The sequence below is a fragment of the Ricinus communis genome, chromosome 7, assembly GCF_019578655.1.
Source record: "Ricinus communis isolate WT05 ecotype wild-type chromosome 7, ASM1957865v1, whole genome shotgun sequence".
NCBI classification, from domain to species: Eukaryota; Viridiplantae; Streptophyta; class Magnoliopsida; order Malpighiales; family Euphorbiaceae; genus Ricinus; species Ricinus communis.
Window position 1 is genome coordinate 2246211 of NC_063262.1, and position 18272 is coordinate 2264482.

At 28.8% G+C, this 18272-nt stretch overlaps 4 protein-coding genes and 2 non-coding genes across 7 annotated transcripts; all 6 read right to left on the reverse strand.

Moving 5' to 3' along the window:
- Window positions 1-21: 21 nt before the first annotated feature.
- Window positions 22-1668, reverse strand: LOC125370725. Its single transcript, XM_048377343.1, has 2 exons — window positions 691-1668; window positions 22-570 (listed from the first exon to the last, which is right to left on the reverse strand). The coding sequence occupies exons 1-2, from the start codon at window positions 952-954 to the stop codon at window positions 208-210; spliced, it is 627 nt and encodes a 208-aa protein (XP_048233300.1). The 5' UTR covers window positions 955-1668; the 3' UTR covers window positions 22-207.
- Window positions 1669-1773: 105 nt separating this feature from the next.
- LOC8260583 (CASP-like protein 5C3) lies at window positions 1774-3772 on the reverse strand. Of its 2 annotated transcripts, XM_015721250.3 has the most exons (4): window positions 3528-3772; window positions 3221-3425; window positions 2194-2326; window positions 1774-2094 (listed from the first exon to the last, which is right to left on the reverse strand). In XM_015721250.3, exons 2-4 carry the CDS (start codon window positions 3352-3354, stop codon window positions 1900-1902), a joined length of 462 nt encoding a protein of 153 aa, XP_015576736.1. In that variant the 5' UTR covers window positions 3355-3425; window positions 3528-3772; the 3' UTR covers window positions 1774-1899. The 2 variants fall into 2 exon arrangements, with proteins under 2 accessions (XP_015576736.1, XP_048233301.1); XM_048377344.1 differs by having other exon boundaries at window positions 3221-3772.
- A 1631-nt stretch (window positions 3773-5403) lies between these two features.
- LOC8260594 (oxygen-evolving enhancer protein 1, chloroplastic) lies at window positions 5404-7216 on the reverse strand. The gene is made up of 2 exons (XM_002522340.4): window positions 6884-7216; window positions 5404-6324 (listed from the first exon to the last, which is right to left on the reverse strand). Exons 1-2 carry the CDS (start codon window positions 7127-7129, stop codon window positions 5566-5568), a joined length of 1005 nt encoding a protein of 334 aa, XP_002522386.1. The 5' UTR covers window positions 7130-7216; the 3' UTR covers window positions 5404-5565.
- A 391-nt stretch (window positions 7217-7607) lies between these two features.
- Window positions 7608-7681, reverse strand: TRNAI-AAU. Its single transcript has one exon. It is a non-coding gene; the product is annotated as a tRNA-Ile (tRNA).
- A 2399-nt stretch (window positions 7682-10080) lies between these two features.
- LOC112535355 lies at window positions 10081-10169 on the reverse strand. The gene has a single exon (XR_003079506.1). It is a non-coding gene; the product is annotated as a small nucleolar RNA SNOR75 (small nucleolar RNA).
- Window positions 10170-13849: 3680 nt separating this feature from the next.
- LOC8260581 (cold-regulated 413 plasma membrane protein 2) lies at window positions 13850-16960 on the reverse strand. The gene is made up of 4 exons (XM_002522339.4): window positions 16524-16960; window positions 15024-15131; window positions 14859-14929; window positions 13850-14256 (listed from the first exon to the last, which is right to left on the reverse strand). The coding sequence occupies exons 1-4, from the start codon at window positions 16712-16714 to the stop codon at window positions 14003-14005; spliced, it is 624 nt and encodes a 207-aa protein (XP_002522385.1). The 5' UTR covers window positions 16715-16960; the 3' UTR covers window positions 13850-14002.
- Between the last annotated feature and the right edge of the window lie 1312 nt (window positions 16961-18272).

The window sequence follows — 18272 nt, forward strand, 5'->3', positions numbered from 1 at the left end:
TATAAAAGATAGAATTTTATGTCCTAAACAATTAAAATACTATGCTTCAATAACCTTAGACATCGGATGAATAATTAAAAAATATATATATATATATATTTTATTTATTTATTTAAAATTAATTAATATATCGTACGCATCGATAAAAATATATAGTTGGATTAAATGCTTTATACGGAATAATAATATTAATTGTTTCTTGCGAATCTAAAACAATGAAGACCTATGAGGAGAACTTTTTCTGGGTCTTTTTCTAAAACTAAGAGGTCGTATTGTATTACGCCGCTGTATTCTGGCATGCCTGTCTTGAACAACTTTGCACCCAATTGAACAAAATTTGTAAGTCGATGAATGATAGTCGTGGTGGTGCTGAATCAGTTCTTTGTTGCAGGTTTCACATCTTCGATGGTAACTGTTGTGTTTATCATTCACTTGCTGCTCATTGTAAGGCCTTGGATTTATATAAATAATGGTATTCAAATTGATCTTGTAAGTTTGAATGTCGGATACGTCTAATAAATGTTTCAACTTCTTAGGGACGAGGCCTGTGTGACGTGAAGCTTTATAAACCTGAAAAAAAAAAAAAAAAAAAAAAGCAACACTCATGGCACCTTAGCAGGAAGGAGGAGAAAAAAACATATTACTTCACCGTAAAAATCAAAGGTAATAAAACTGATAGTGAAAACTTACTTGAATGATGTTGTGATCTTCATGTTTATTGGCCTTGTTGCAATTTTCACATAATGTGAAAGTTGATTTCGATCCTATGCAGTCTAAGCAAAAGAAATTACACTGTTTTGAACTGTGAGTCTCACATGGTTCGTAAAATTTAGTCTGTAGCAAGGATGACAACCATCTTGGAAAACCCTCCATAATTCTTTCTATCAAACTTTGTTTTTCTTTTTTGTTTCTGTTAATTGAACCCCCATTCCTCATGCTTAAATATGTTAACATGAACTCCTATTTCGTTTAGACTCAGGAGTATTACTTCTTATTTACTTAGGACTCCTATTCCTATTTGGGTTGAAATTTAGGGATAAAAAGAGAACTCCAAATTAGGAATTATTATTTTAGTTAGAGTTCCGCTCTTAATACTTTTTACTCAATCTTATTTCAATTTCATTCAAGTCCTAAAACATTGCTCAAACATTACATGCATGTATTATCATTAAACTAGAACTCCAAAACATCTGTTATTGCCCTCAAGTTTTGGTTTAGGCCATATCAAATAGAATATTAATATTGATGTGGGAGGTCCATTCAGGATCATGTCCCACCCAGGATTGCTCATATAATATTTCAAGTTGGCACTTATAATAAGGCAAAAATAGTTGCCCACCATCTTTTGTGGGCACCAAATTTGCTTGACAATTAATTCCTCATTGAGAGATGGAAAAGCTCTTTCGGCTTCTTCCCTGAATATAATAATATGTCTTTGACATTAATCTGGACCCACTATAACATTCTTTTCAAGATTCTTTTATATTTTCTTTTTTCTTTTTTCTTTTTGCTATTTGTTTAGAAGCACATGTATTTTTCATGTGGACTACACAAGGCTTATAATGGTGGCTACCAGGGCTACTCTGGTTTAAGGTGTCGGCAGCAAAATAAAAGGAAGGAAAAAAACTATAGAAAAAGGATTACAGAGTTTCTAGATTTTGTGATTCTAGTTACTAGATTTAAATACTTAATTATAAATCTCATTCTTTCGTTGGAATATTCAAGCGTAAATGTCATCCGTTGATAATTTAGACTGCCTAAAAGCTCGACCAATTGTAGAATTTTCAAGATTGGTATTAATTAGTTTCAACAGTATCAGTACTGTACAAGCTTCAGAGCTTGAGCAACACGACTTTGTCTTTGCCCAAATGATAATTCTGTGTGTCAGTTCACAGAAGTTTACAGGGAAGGAAGAAGCCAAAGATTGAATAGAGATGAAGCAAAGGAGAGAAACCAAGATAAGAAAGCCATTGCTGCAGACAATTGATATCTGCTACACAATTTTGCAGGGCAATATGCAGCTCCAACGTCAATTAGAATATCTGTAACACTTGCTGTTGAGCTTGCTGCTGCTAATGATAGAAATGATAGAACCTGTAAATGGAATCAAGCAGCTGTCTGTCATTCAAACATAAAGTAGCTGATTTTGGTTGCAACAAAAAAAAAAAAAAACTAAAGTTGCTACTTGCATACCCAATCTCCAATTATGATGGCTGATAGAATTTTTGGTTGGTGGGGTAAACATTTAACAAAGACACAATACACATCTACTAGCACCAGAGTAATGCTCCATGGAATTACTAGACCCATGACTGTCACCAAGTAGCTGCAATGAATGAACAAAAGATTACAGCAAAAGGAGGAAATTATATCTCAATGTGGCTTGATAGCAATACATATCTACTAGATTGGAGAATCTATAAGTTTTATCAGAAAGATATGTAGAGTAGATTGCTGCAGGTTTTTAGCACAAAGAATTCTCAAAATAGCATTGATAAAATTCAGCAAGCATATAAACACCTCAGCATTTGATGTCAACTATGGTACCTCCTTCTAACTCTCAACATCCAAGTGGTCCTTGGATAACCCACCATTAGAAATACATAATTGTCTAACTGTTTATCAGACTATTAATCATGAACAAACTAAGAATTAATGCTACAATTACAGGATTCTTCTTCAAACAAGGTTGTAATAAAGATAACTTCCTAATTAGAACTAGTGTTTGACATTTTGCAACAGTAATTGCAGAATTCCTGTCCTAGCATAACCAAAATCTCTCTCTCTCTCTCTTCTCTCTCTCTGTATATATAGATATATAAATTCCTGAGAAACAGAAACATCTAGCTAGTAAAAAACAACAAGCAAGTTTACTTTTCTTCCACAGAGTTTGTATGTGTGTTCGTGTCTGTGGCCAAATCCTCCAAGAAACATGATTTTAACTTTTGCATATTGTTTCATCAACAAGACCCCCTCTTAAGAACCCAATTCAGTTTTTACCTTTCTCTCAATGATCTATAATTCTTTTATCATCTTTCTGTTATAACTTTCTGGCTATAACTGATTAATTAATAAGTCAATAAGAGAAGAGAACAAAACAGTTTGATCATAAGAGAGAGGTTCCAGCTGCAAGAACATGATACATAACTGACAAAAAGAAAGGTATTATAAGAAGATGATCTAGTGAGAAATGATCCAGAACTAATGAAGAGGAAAGTACCAGAAAGCAGTATAACTGTAGAAGTCAATGCCTAAACACATGAAGAGAAGTGAAGCAGTAGAGAAAATGGTCTGGCCCAATCTCAGAGCCAAGCTGGCACTTGTCCCCATTGCCCCAGGTACCCTTTCCATCATCTTCTGCCTCTCTATCTCTCTTCATCTCCAAAACTTCATCTCTCTGGCTATAACTTTTTTCGTCGAACACGCTTTGAATTATAAAAAAGAAAAAATCAAATAAAACAAAAGAAAAGAAAAGAAACAAAACGAAAACCCAGATACAATATTATAGGCTAAACAAAGATTAATACGAGATGTTTTGCAGTGAAGGAATTTGGGGATGAAAGAGAACGTAATGGTAACGCAGCATGAAGAGAGCTTGTTTCTTGTTTCTTGTTATTGATTTTATGTATTAAAAGTTAGAATGTTAAATGGATGGTTTGATTGATTGAGAGATGTAAATTGGCAATAGGTTGGAATTGATACGTGGGATTAGTGTAGGGTCTTTGTAAGCCGAGTGGCTAATTAAAGTCACCAGACAGACTTTGAGTTGGCTGTCAATGTGTGCCATGTATATCATTGCCAAATTATTCATTCACTTGCAGAACAAAATTACTCAATTATGCTAAGTTAAAGGACTATTTTGAACAAATGGCAGAAGTATTTTTTACAAATATTTCAAATGATAAAAGCATGCAATTATGTTTTTTATTTATCAGCTCTCTTATAAGTAAATAAATAAAATAAATTTAAAATTGACTTGTTTTTAAATATATTTATAAAATTAATTTGTGACTTGACAACCTTTATTTCTCTTACCATTTCATAATTTATAATTGATCTGTTAATACAATTTAGATATTTCTTTATTAAGTTTATCTGTATTTTTATACCAATTTAGAATCAAATAATCATATTTCTTCTTAAAAAAAAAGTTATATATCAGTATTTACCTCAATCTTTTATAGTTACCCTTCAATGATTTAGAGTAATAATGATTTCAATATAGATTATCAATACTATTAATTGTGGGTACTGAAATTCAAAAAGTATTTTGCGATTTAAAAGATAGCAATTTTCAATATAAAATAGGATCATCTTCTTAGATGAATGATTAAAATTTGGGTTGACCTGTTAATTTCTCTGTCTCACCTAACATAACAATATTAGGGACGGACGCCAACATTGGCCTGCACTACTTTGGATTAACATATTTTGACTATTCATTGAAATTTAGTGTAGGTGGCTGCTATTTTAAAATTATATATATATATTTCAGAATTTTAATGATATATTTTTTTAATAAATTTTAAAATTATTTCTAAAATATTAACTTAGAGTGTTTAGATTTATTTTTAATATTTTTGTGATGGTTGATCTGTATAATTTCTGTTCTATAATTTTTTATGAGATCGACTTTATAGTGAACTTGTCCATACTATTATTCAGTTCTATACTTGCGAATACTAATTGAGACACATCAGTGTTAATCCTTATTACATAATTTAAAGGTTAGTATAGTTGCCTCTTCTCTACAAATCTAAAAATACCTTAAAGATTCTAAATGCAGCCAATTTAATAAGTGGGCATATTATTAATAGTTTTTCTCTCTCTTTTGTAAAGCTGATTACTGAGTGATGATGGAATAGGGAAAGCTAACCAAAACTATTGAAATTGGAAATGGGACTGTTACATGGCGATACTTTTCTATTTAAGTTGAATACTAAAAGACATTTTTTTATGTCACCTCAAAAGTTTTTGCTAATTGGATAGTGACCCAGAATTTTTCATTTGTGGGAGTTTTTAAAATTCCAGTTTTTTTATTTTTCTCAAGACATTAATATTTATAAAAATACATTATTTTCATAGCTGAGTTGTAGGCCACTGGACTTTTCAATGAATAAGAAAGGGAAGAATAGTTTCCTCCTCCTAATTCTATTAAGCCTTCCGTTACTAGCAAAATTATATTTTTGTTTAATGGGTCTCTTAGACCCATTAATAAATACCAATTTGTGGATTGGCTGAAGGTAGAGAGCACAATGATTTTGTTCATATGATTTAAAGATAGAGATGAAATAAGGCTTATGACGGTGGGGTGAGTTTAAACCTTTAGACCTCGATTGCTCCCACATTCCAGCAATATCCACTAGATTGGTTTCTGATTATTATTAGATGTAGCAGGGAAGATGACAATAATAATACTAATATACATGATAACAGTGGTTGAGCATCTCAATTGGGTCATAGAAAAGCTTAGCAAACACCTTCAACATATAGCAAAATCTGAACCAAGAATATTAATACACAAAGGTTTTTTCTTAGAAAAGAAAGAAAAAGAGCTCTACCGCTCTATGACTCAAGCTGAGCGTACCATATACCCTGGATCTTCACATCCTTTGGAGTTTTTGCTCCCAAATCAGTATCAGATGGCTGAACACTCTCAAACACACCGATAATTTCTCCAGTCTCAGGCTTACTTCCGGTAACACTTAGGGTAATTTTGCCTACTGATGAAGCAGCATTCTTAGTATTTTCCTTAGCTAGCTCCTCCTCATCTCCTCTGCCTCCAGCAGGCAATGCAACTGCATTGTCATAACCTGTCGATCCACCTCTTCCCTTTGGGTCCAAGAATGATGATCCACGGTATGATGGTACAAGAAATTCTCCACTAAAGCTTTCAGGTTTGCCTGTTGCAACCAACTGTTTGATAGTGAAAAGGAAAGGCACACGTTCTCCTCCAGGCAATTGCACTGTCACAGCAGCATAATCAATACCATCTTTCTCTTCAAATTTGACAGTTCCATCAGGACCGACTTCGAAGGGTCCTTCAATTTCGTCGAGAGTGTAGGTTAAACGTGTCATTAGTTTAGTGTTTTGGAATTCAGGTGGTGCATTCTTGTTTACACTTTCTGCTTTGACTGTGAATGAGGTTGGCTCTAGGCAGAATTTCTTTGCATTGTATTTGCCTGCTTTGAATGAAAATTTGTCTAGTCCACCATCAATTGTTGGGCACTGGTTAGCCGTTCCTGTTCCTTTAACTTCCATGTATGTTTTGCTTTGGATTTCATCAAAGGTTAGCCTCTTTGGAACTCCCTCAGCACTTGCTCCCTGAATTACGCAAGTGTCCATTAATAGGTTTCGATGTTAATAACTAACAATTATTAATGTTTAATAGTTGAGGGAAAAATGATGCACGACAGAGGGTAGTTTGTTCTTGCTTAATTGCACAAGGTCTCACCGTATAAATTAACAATATAAACTGCTATCTGCTAAATGGCGAATTATTAGCAATGATTTTCAATGGCCACACCACAGATAACAGGTTGTTAGATAGTCTACACGAAATGCATTATGAGAGAACATTCGTACGTTGTCTCTGAACCCATGTCTATGTTATAGGACTATGTTATATTCGAGTAACATATTTCTGAAAATTGATTGAAGATAGTTATGGGAACTCAACTACTGATAACATATATTAATTTACAGTAGTGACAGAATTATAGTACTACAGCATATTACAAACCAAAGAAAGTTCTAACATGTTAAGCATTAGTAAATCATACATAATTCTCCTCGAATTTAGTGATCAAGTTCATTAAACTACTCAAAGTAGCTGAACCTGAGAGACTAACAATCATGAATTGGGAAAAAAGAAAGAACATACCGAGACGACGAGAGCAGAAGTAGCAAGAGCAAAACCAGCAATCTTAGTAGCATCAACACACTTTTGAGCCAAATCCTTAAGGTCGGATTGCAAAGAGCAAGTGATCCTAGCACTAGCTGGCTCCAACCCAAAAGCCTTGGAAACACTTTGAGAAGATCTAAGTTGAAGGGTAGCCCTGGAAGAAGGAACACCGCCAACCTTAGTTGGTTGCATAAGTGTAGCTGCTGCTTGCAGTGAGGCTGCCATATTTTGTTTGGTGTTTCTTCTTCTTAGTGGGTGTTTGTAGGTTGGCTATGTGCTAAGAAAGAAATAAAAGTGAATGTGCAGAAGCTAAATGTGTTTGTATGACGAAGTTATTTTGGTGGCTTAGGTGTGAGTAAGATAAGAGGATAGGATAAGGTTTTCTTTTCTTCCCATTGGTTGATTGAAGCTAATGAAAATGGTTATGTTGTTTGACACGTGTCAAGTTTCTCATTCGGGAAATAGATACTCTCTGTGTTTAGTGTGGATGATGTTTTGTTGGGTGTGGATAATTGCAATTTCTATCTGTCCCACTTTTGGTATATCATGTATGTGGTTTAAAATCAATTTACAGTGTATGATAAATTTTCAGTTTCTTTGTCGATGATCAATGCAATAATGGGCTTTGTTATCAAGGGGTTTCCAAGAGAAAGAATACAAAAATCGAATGTGCCTACCGAATGAAAAAAGAAATGTGCTACTTTGGCCCATGCAGGTCTCGAACCTGCGACCTTCGCGTTATTAGCACGACGCTCTAACCAACTGAGCTAATAGGCCATCTGTTGTGAGGTTATTTTTCTTATTAAAATCAGAACTTACACGATAAATGTCGTGCGCTGCAATGGGTTTAAATATGTTTCAGGCTCTTAGTATTGGGCCAATAGACTTAACTTTGATTCTTTGCTTTAATCCTTTTGGTTCCTTGAATTTTTCAATGGGAACTTTACACAAATAGCTAAAAGACTGACTTTCCTAACTTTATACCGTAAAATGTAAAAATTTATAAAAATATGTTAATCGTAACAAAAATTATTTCTATACAACACAAAAAAAAATATGCATGCTTAGCTCAAAATAATGGATTTAAATATCTAAAAAATTACAGTAGCTCAATCTAATAAAATTACAACAAAAAATCTTAAAAAATCAACTAGAAATTTAGACAACAATCTCCAATAAATAACAAAACAAAAGAACAGAAAGCTTCTTCAACAAATATTCAATAAAGTTCCTTAAATTTTCCAATTGCATTTCTGTGCTTTTCGGCCTCCATGTCCCAGCAAAGAAATATTGATTGAATAAAAGTTCAATTTGGATCTGAATTTATATCTAATTAAACATATTCAACTTAAATTTTCTTAGTGAATGGTTCCATAATTTTATGTCTAAAAGTTAAATAAAATTAATTTAAATTTTTTACTAAATAGCTCGTAAACTTATGTTTAATGGTCGAATATATATAATTTAATTTTTTTAAAAAGGTAAAACAACATTAAATTTTTAGGTTTCAATTGCATTATAAAAGTTAAAAATGATATTTATTTCATTAATTTCTTGATACAAAATATAATGACACATTGTATAAGAGTATATAAGCCTTTGTTTGACAAAATTTAAAATTTAAATTTAATTGATCTAAAAATTAATTAAATAATTTTTTTATAAATAACATTAGATTTTTGTAATTATCATTTTAGCATATAAAAGGAGCTCCTATAAAAATTAATTATGGATAGAATTTTTAAAGGTTTAATTACAAAAAAAAAGTACACTATCTTTAGCATTTTTTTTTTTCAATTTAATCAATATTCTTTTAAATGCAGCACCATCTTTAAATTTCTTGCAATTCAATGTACCAAATAAAATTCTGGTGAAATTGGACTTACTTGACGATCGGAGCTAATTTTACTTAAAACACCTAGGATCCACATCCTAAACGTCTCGTTTCACTACTGTACCCTCAATTTACAGTATTGAAATTCCAATCTAATCTTCGCCCAAAGTAATTCATTTTACTGAGATCCCAAACTAATCAAATCAGTAACACTTTTCTCTAGTTGGTTTATTAACAAAGAAAATGAGTCTCTAAAAAAGTACCACGCAGGCTACTTGGTGCAAGATTTGGAATTTCTTTTTCCTCATTTAGGGAAGTCAAACTGAAGTTAGATAAATTTGTGCAAGAGAAGGCCAGAAATTTTGTTTTACTAAGATGGAAAGGATTTGGGCTTTGAAGGCTTCAGTATCGAACTACTTCCAAGCTTAAGAACAGGGGAGGGGGAGGGGCCACGGACATGAAGCCATTAATTTTGGACTTCTGTTGCAAGATTTAAAACATTATATATCTGTTTTCCCTTGAAATAATCTTTTACAGCAGCGATTAGGAATCAACTAGATATCAGTAGTTGCTGAGGTACATGATATTTTTTGGTTCTGCTAGAGGTTTGATTGGGGTGGGGTTACCTGTAATCAATTGCAACTACAGTTATGACTTCCGCATGCTAATTAACTATGTTTGAAAAGCTAGGGTCTCTAAATGGAGAAGAAGGGAGTTTGTTACTTTAAGCCACTGTTTTTGTTTACTAGCCAAAACACAGCGTTTTGGCTCAAAACATGTCGTTTATGATGTGCAAGTATATGGGTCCTGTAATACCATTGTTACAATCAAAGACATGATTAACCGAGATTCAGCTTTGTTAGGGGAAATGACAGACTCCGATTGAGCAGCTCAAAAGTGCTTGAAGGATCATCATAGGTACTCTCCTCAATAATCATAATAATTGAGAGTGATTGCTTTTCATCATTGCTGCATTACTTCCCAGTATCAAAATGTTGTTTATTTACATACAGTAGCTAATTATAATTATTTATTTATTTAGCTCAAGAAAATTATTGTTTATAAAAATAAGAAGGAAAGAAAACAACTAAAAGGAGGCAATTCAGAATGAGTAGGAGGTGTTAATATCATCACATAAGCAATAAGCAATAAGATTATGATAGTTGAATCATCAAGAGTGCCTCTAAATTTTATTAAATACAATATATATATATATATATATATATATATATATATATATATATATATATATATATATATATATATATATATATATAAAATCAATGAAAGATTTGAGTAAAAATATAAGAAAAAAAATTAAAAATAATAAGAGTGAAAGGATTTCTCTCAGACAAATGCCTCGATTTGTCGTCACGATTTAAAGAATGGATTGATCGGACTCGTCATCTTTGTTTTTCTTCATCACCGAGAAATCCATATTTCACTATTTTGTATTGAAAACAGAAAACGAAAACAGAAAACATATATGTACAGAAAGCAGAGGCCAAATCATACCAGAGAACAACCATAAATTGGAAAATGCAGAAAGTAACTAAGCGATGAAAACCATGGTAGCTGCAGCGAAGTTAAAACTCACAGATGAGAAAGATTACTTCTTGCTTTGCTATTTATAGAGGTAAAGCTAGGGTTTCGTTTTCTCTATTATCAACTTCAAATTACCCTTTTACCCTTATTCTTAACCTCCGAATAAGTACTAACCATTCTCAAAAGCCGCCTAAAAATTAATTGGCTTTTTTTATCCCAAAAAACAAAAAACAAAATATTGGCCTTATTTCTTTTATGCTCTATTTTTCATTAACCTTTTAAGAATTTGTGATATTTCCATAGTGATATTCTACGTATCAATAACTTTTATATAGCTATAAAAAATCTAATTATACTTTCTGTCAACTTTAAAATGTCATAGTTATAATAATTTTTTAATATTTTTATATATTTATTTAAAAAATATAAAAATTATCAAATTTATATAAAACTAATCGTATCGTTATTATTTCTTGATTATAAAATCAAGTTGATTGATAAAATTTAACAAAATTTTCTATATTTAATATTAATTTATAAATTAAAAAGTAATAGCAAACTAATTATTTTAAAATATTTTTAGAAATTTTATTAATATAATAATATAAAAATTATTTATTAATTAGTTTTAATATTATATAAATTAATATATCAATTATGATATTATTATTTTTGAAATTTAAAATTTATTATATAATAAAAATTTAATTTATTATTAAATATAATTTAAAATATTATTTTATAATTAAAACTATTATCTAATTATAAAATTAATATTATTATTTGATTATAAAACTATTTATTAGTAAATATAATATTAAAATATAATTAATATATTATTTTTATAATTAAAGTTAGTGTTTAATTGTGAATGTAGTTCACGAATCAATTAATTAATAAACAAATTATAAAATTATACATAAACTTAAATCTCATGTATTAAAAGTAAATACACGGATCAAAATATAAATTTTATGTGTCAAAGATTAAGCATATATGTCAAAAAATTTAGGTCTTATAAATTTATGTTTTATATATATATTTAATACTTAATTTTTATATAAACCTGAATTATATTTACATAAATTTCTCAAAGAAAAAACTATTCTATATAAATTAATTTAAAATTTTAACATTTTAAAATTTTAAAATTTTTATTCATAAATAAATAAAAGTATTCAAAAGTCATTATAACTACGGTACTCTAGAATTTATCTAAATTTTATATTATAATAAATTATAAATTATTTAAGTCTTATTTTAAAAAATATTTTTCTATATAGTAATATTATATATATATATATATATATATATTAAAATATATGTTATGCTAATATATTGTCCTATTATAATACCATCTTGTCTTTTCAATTTTATTTATATAATGTAATAAAATATAACATATCTTATATTTAGTTACTATCATTTTATTAACAAAAATTGAGTATTGAGTCAAATGAAAAGTTCTAGTACTTAAACTTTCATTAAGTTAATGACTTTTTTATAATTATAAATTTTATTGGGTCTATAAAAAGGTTTTTTTGAATTTTAAAATATACTTTTGGAGAGAAGTAGATAAATAAGAGTTTTTCTTATAAATAAATTAGAGAAAAGTCAATCTTAAAAATTGAAAAACATTAAGCCCATTTTTTTCAATAATCAATAACAATTTTCAAATAAACCCTTAACGGATACTCATATTTACTCAATTTTCAAATGATATTCTATGTATCAATAACTTTACTTTAGGTCAACTTTAAAATTTCACAGTTATAGTAATTCTTTAATATTTTTATATATTTATTTAAAAAATATAAAAACTGATCAGATTTATATAAAACTAGTCATATCATTATTATTTCTTGATTATAAAATTAAGTTGATAGATACAATTTAATAAAAAAATTATATTTAATATTAATTTATAAATTAAAAAATAATAGCAAACTAAATATTTTAAATTTTTATTAATATAATAATATAAAATTATTTATTAATTAATTTTAATATTATATAAATTATATATCAATTATGATATTATTATTTTTAAAATTAAAAATTTATTATATAATAAAAATTTAATTTATCATTAAATATAATTTAAAATATTATTTTATAATTAAAATTATTATCTAATTATAAAATTAATGTATTAGTTAATATAATATTAGTATATAATTAATATGATATCTCTTATCATAGTATTAATATTATTATCTGATTAGAAAACTATTTGTTAGTTAATATTACATTAAAATATAATTAATATATTATTTTTTATAATTAGAATTAGTGTTTAATTGTGAATGTAGTTTACGAATCAATTAATTAATATAAAAAGTTAGTGTTTAATTGTGAATGTAGTTTACAAATTAATTAATTAATAAAAAATTATAAAATCATGCATAAACTTAAATCTCATATATTAAAAGTAAATACATGTATCAAAATATAAATTTTATGCGTCAAAATTAAGCATATATGTCAAAAATATTTAGATCTTATAAATTTATAATTTATATTATATATATATATATATATATATATATATAATACTTAACTTTTATATAAACCTAAAATATTGCTACATAAATTTCTCAAAGAAAAACTATTCTATATAAATTAATTTAAAATTTAAAATTTTTAAATTTTTATTCATAAATAAATAAAGGTATTCAAAAGTCATTATAATTACAACACTCTAAAATTTATCTAAATTTTATATTATAATAAGTTATAAATTATTTAAATCTTATTTAAAAAAATATTTCTCTCTCTCTCTCTCTCTCTCTCTCTCTATATATATATATATATATATATGTATTAAAACATATGTTACGCTAATATATTGTCCTATTGTAATACCATATTGTCTTTTCAATTTTATTTATATAATATGGTAAAATATAATATATATTATCTTTAGTTACTATCATTTTATTAACAAAATTAAGTATTGAGTCAAACGAAAAGTTCTATTTACTCAAATTTTCATTAAATTATGACTTTTTTATAATCATAAATCTTATTGAGTTCTATAAAAAGGTTTTTTTGAATTTTAAAATATACTTTTGGAGAGAAGTAGATAAATAAGAGTTTTTCTCATAAATAAATTAGAGAAAAATCAATCTTAAAAATTGAAAAACATTAAGCCTATTTTTTTCAATAATCAATAACAATTTTCAAATAAACCCTTAACTGATACTCATATTTACCACTAATATTAGGAAATTTTTACGTTTTCAATAAAAGAAAGCATAAAAAAAGAGTAAATAAAATAATTATAGCTAGCCCAATTAGATATGCTATCAACCTGAACCTCAGGCCCATTATGCACTTGCAATTTAGATAATATTGGAGACATGTTGAGCCTGCTTCTGGCATTAATCGATCCTAATTGCCCAACAATGGACAATTCTTCCATGCACATTGCTCCTTTTGTATTATGAAAATAGTTTGATGACAACCTACATAAATCCATCACACACCCTTATAGTATTATTTTCCTAATATGTGCATACTTGCTTTATTGTAATGTTTAATGGATTGAAACGGATTTCTGCAAATTGCAAACGAACGAAAGGATTCCATAAATTTTAAACCATTGAACAGAGTTATAATTGGCACGAGCGATACTATAAAACATAAATATAAATCTAACCATAAGACATAAGATGATTGATAAAGTTTTTTTCACCAAGAAGCTACTTTAAAAAAGGCTAGACGAAGTGGAGCACCAGTGCCCATACTGGATAAACTATCAGCAAGATAATGCCAATGGTGTTTGATATTCCATGGCTCTGTGTGAATGAGTTTCTGAATCCACCAGATGCCCTGATGTGCTCTTGCAGCAGGTAGCAACTGATGAAGAGGCATATCAAGACACCAACCCAGTTATCTTTCAAGGTGTGTGCGAAGAAGCTGGGAGCCACGACCAGTAGTAGAATCAATGATCCTGGCATCTCCAGCCAATCTGTCCATGATTATAGTAGCCAGCATTAGGAAAGAATATGCACAGTTGAAAATCATAGGCTGAGTGACCTAGATACAACAATATCAATCAAACACAGAAATCGACCTCTCCGTGTTTTTCTTTAGAATGTACCAAGTAATGGACTAAACGGAACAACAAAGACACATAAATTATAAGGGTCATCATGTCCAGTCTTATTAAGGGGAAAGTGTTGAATTCTGCTACTTGTTAAATAAGTTGATCGGAGGAGCTAAAGAGCCAACAGAGTCTCCAAAACATACTTAATTTGAATCTAAAGATAGTGGTAATAACGCTGTCTGTGTGAGTGTCTGTGTGTCTCTGAGAGAGAGAGAGAGAGGTTGGCTGTCTTGACAAAGAAGCTGCCATTTTAAGTTCATTTGATTACTCGGTTTGATACATTTTACTGATTACCAGCAATGGTATCTAGGAAGTGCAAATCAAAATATGCCAGATGTAGTTGTCCTGGGGCTTGATCAAAATAGCATACTAACATTCAAATATGGAGGAAGCAGCTAATGAGATGGTTAAGTGAGACAGCATGTCCACATAAAACTGAAAGGTATAAAGGCATGAGCTTATACCTGGGAAGTGTCGAGGAAAGAAAAGCCTGAGCACTACAGCAATGAAAGCAATCCATTTTCCAACCTCACCTCTGAGAAATTCCAGATACACCAAACAAAGTTTAGCAGAAGTAAATCGGAAAAAATGGAAGAGCTAAATATGCTAATTATCAAAGATAATTATACCTGAAGAAGTTGAATAGCACTGAAGGAAGACTAAAGAAAATGTAAGGGACTAAGAGTGAAGTCAGCATATTTGTTCTCCAGTTTGTCCGATCCAGAACCAGCAAATAACTGAATTGAACAGAAAAATTATCACCGGCTTGGCAAATTCATAGACAAATAAAATCAAATATGATAGTTGGACGAATATATAGAGTTCAAATGCATATCAATCGGAAAAAATGCTTGTGAAACATACTTTTGAACCCTTGACATCTTACCTCTTTGAGTAACCATTAGAATGGGTTGACCTCAGTGATTCACTTGCAAGAATACGTCCAGTTTGGAACAAACTGTTGTATGTAGTATAGTATTTCTAACAGACAGCGATTCCTCCATGTTGTATTTATCTCAAAATATTTTATTTTAAATATCCTTTTCAGTTGCATGTTTTTAACTTGGTTTCAAATCGCAAAACTAAAACTCCTAATTTTATGGCATGTAGAGATAAGGTTAAACTGTTTTTTGAGATATATATAACTACTCTTCAAATTGGTGGCTGGACAAGATAACACAAATCAAAAGCTTGCTGTTCCTGTTTTCCAGATCTCATATTTCTGAAGAGCTGTTATATCTTGGGGGCAATAAACCCTTTAGGACAGTGTTCTAGATGTCTCAGCTTAATTTCCTTTTTGTTTTCCTTAGTCTCTTTGTTCTATCTCTAACACAAACTGAACTCCAAAACCACCTAAAATGAAATATACTTAAATGAACTCAATTAAGCTTTAGTCTTAAACTAGTTAAGGCTCGCTATATGGATTTGATCCCTCATTCCACCCGTTTTAGGGCTACATCTTCAGAAATTTTAGTATTACTGGACCATTTCTCACTAGTTCCTCATCATCAGGATAGGTCTGCCTTTAGTAGGTGCTCTAATTTCTTGCATTCAATCTCCCAATTCAAGAAAGAACCAGAAAGTAATTAGCATAGGACTAGTCTTTACATTTTCCCTTTTTTCCATTTCTCAAGTTTTACTAGCATTATGATTTGATAACAGTAGGAAAACTGGTCATTGCTGACAAACTTTTCTAATTGACAACATTATCATCTTATATCACAAATCTGTTATCTGGCATTAGGGCCACTGTCCTGTTTCTCACAGAGTACTCCATCCAACAATCTTCTAATATATGGGATCTTTTGTAATAAAATAATCAAGATCGCTTAATCATAATTAAATCTTATTGACTTAATGAAAGAATCAGGCCCACAAATTTACGAATAGATCACGAAAGAATATACACCATCAAGAATGCACAAATCCACAGGAAAAGGCGGACACAGACGAAACTTTTCAAGTACCCAATGTTACTTTAAGAAAGAAAAAACTGATCGGTGAGAATTACATAGATTAATTAACAAGTTTCCATAATGAACTCTAATCAAACTCAACCCAGCAAAACCCCCCCAAAAAGAAGATATAATATTAGAACAAGAAAGGCAGATAGATAAAGAGAGACTCACATGGCAGCAAAGGAGGAAACCCATTTGAGAAAAGAAGTACCAAATCCAAGGCCACCAAGTCTAGTAGCATCATTGATAAGTTTCTTAGCAGCAACCTTGAGTTCATTGATATCAGACTGTATCAAATTATCATTGCCTTTTGCTGTTACTTCATTATCAGTACTCATTTTCAAATATTCAATCCTCCTCATTTTTCTTTTTCCTCCTTCAGATCTTAAAAAACAAAACCCAGAAAAGATTTCCTAGTACAGTATGTGAAGAAAGTTTAGAACAAGAAAGCAATAGCACACTATATATGAGACGAAGACAAAGAGAAGAAGGAGCTGGAACACACGCAGCTAAGGATGGATTAATTTGCCTTTCTTGAATTGAATTGCTTCTATTTGGATTTATTCTACTGGATGAGGACTGTTACCGTTTCTGGATTGTGAGGTGGCACCGTATTTTCAGCTCATTTGCATCTAGAGATTATACAAAAAAATAAAATAAAGAAAGAAAAGGTAAAATTATTTTCATTAATGGATAAAGGGCAAAGGTGAAGTTTCGGATCTGTATTTTATAATGTGTTATAACTGTTTTTCGAGGGCATTGACTGTTTGGTTTTACCCGCGTTAATTTGCACGTGGCTTTGCTTGACTGAATCTTTATCACGTCTTCATATTTTTTGCTATGATACACATTAATGTTGTTAACGTTGTCCATTACGATTATCACGTGCCTTTTCTTTGGCTATAATTTTCAACTTAACTGAGAGGGCCTTAAACTTTAACTGAAAATCTATAGATATTATTAATTTTTTAAAATTTGAAATTTTTTAATACATCTGTTTTGTATTATTTTTTATATATAAAATTCAAATTTATATATACTTTTATAATTTTATCTATTAATTTATTAATTAATAAATTATATTTTTAATTAAATAATAATTTTAATCTTAAAATATAATACATTTATAATAAATTAGTTTTCTAATTATATAATAATTAATTTTTTAAATAGATAATGATTAATTTTTTAAGTAGATAATGACTAATTTTCTAGTTAGATAATAATTATTTTAAAAAATATCGTATTAGTTATATTTTAATATTATATTAATTAATAAATTAAATTGGATAATGATTTTAATTATAAAAATAATATTTTTAATATTATATTCACTTGTAATTTAATTTTTAATTATATAATAATTCTTAGTTCTAAAATATAGTAATATCAATTATATTGATAATTTATATAATATTAAACCTAACCAATAAATATTTAGAAATAATTTTATATTATTTTACTAATAAAATTTGAAAAGCAAATTGAAAACATTGAAAAATAGTTAATTTACTATTATTTTTAAAATATTATAAATTAATATTAAATATTAAATAATATATTAAATAATATTATATAAATTTAGTTTTATAATCACAATAATAATAATGGGTTTATTTAAATTTAGATGTGTATTTAATATTAAATAAATTTATATATTATTTAGTAGAGTTTAATTAAAATTATGTTTTTCTTTGCCAATATTGTTTGATACGAATAAAATAAATTATTTTTAAATTTATATTTTATTAGATAAAAATTAATTCAGAATTCTAATTTATTGAATTGTCAAAATAAAAATTTTATGTATAAAAAATTAAGAATATATGTCAAAAAAATTTAGGTATTAGAAATTAATATATATAAATAGATATTAGATTAATTAAAACATAGTAAATAAATAAAATAACAAAATAGACT

Excerpts from the sequence above, each read along its gene's own strand:
- LOC125370725 (XM_048377343.1), bottom strand. The coding sequence starts at position 954 with ATGTTAACATATTTAAGCATGAGGAATGGGGGTTCAATTAACAGAAAC. Across the intron at positions 571-690 it reads AAGATCACAACATCATTCAA|GTTTATAAAGCTTCACGTCA; the intron begins GTAAGTTTTCAC and ends TTTTTTTTTCAG.
- LOC8260583 (XM_015721250.3), bottom strand. The coding sequence starts at position 3,354 with ATGATGGAAAGGGTACCTGGGGCAATGGGGACAAGTGCCAGCTTGGCT. Across the intron at positions 2,327-3,220 it reads TACAGTTATACTGCTTTCTG|CTACTTGGTGACAGTCATGG; the intron begins GTACTTTCCTCT and ends CATTCATTGCAG. Across the intron at positions 2,095-2,193 it reads CCATCATAATTGGAGATTGG|GTTCTATCATTTCTATCATT; the intron begins GTATGCAAGTAG and ends TTCCATTTACAG.
- LOC8260594 (XM_002522340.4), bottom strand. The coding sequence starts at position 7,129 with ATGGCAGCCTCACTGCAAGCAGCAGCTACACTTATGCAACCAACTAAG. Across the intron at positions 6,325-6,883 it reads CTTCTGCTCTCGTCGTCTCG|GGAGCAAGTGCTGAGGGAGT; the intron begins GTATGTTCTTTC and ends TGCGTAATTCAG.
- LOC8260581 (XM_002522339.4), bottom strand. The coding sequence starts at position 16,714 with ATGAGGAGGATTGAATATTTGAAAATGAGTACTGATAATGAAGTAACA. Across the intron at positions 15,132-16,523 it reads GTTTCCTCCTTTGCTGCCAT|TTATTTGCTGGTTCTGGATC; the intron begins GTGAGTCTCTCT and ends TGTTCAATTCAG. Across the intron at positions 14,257-14,858 it reads CTTTCCTCGACACTTCCCAG|ATTGGCTGGAGATGCCAGGA; the intron begins GTATAAGCTCAT and ends AATCATGGACAG.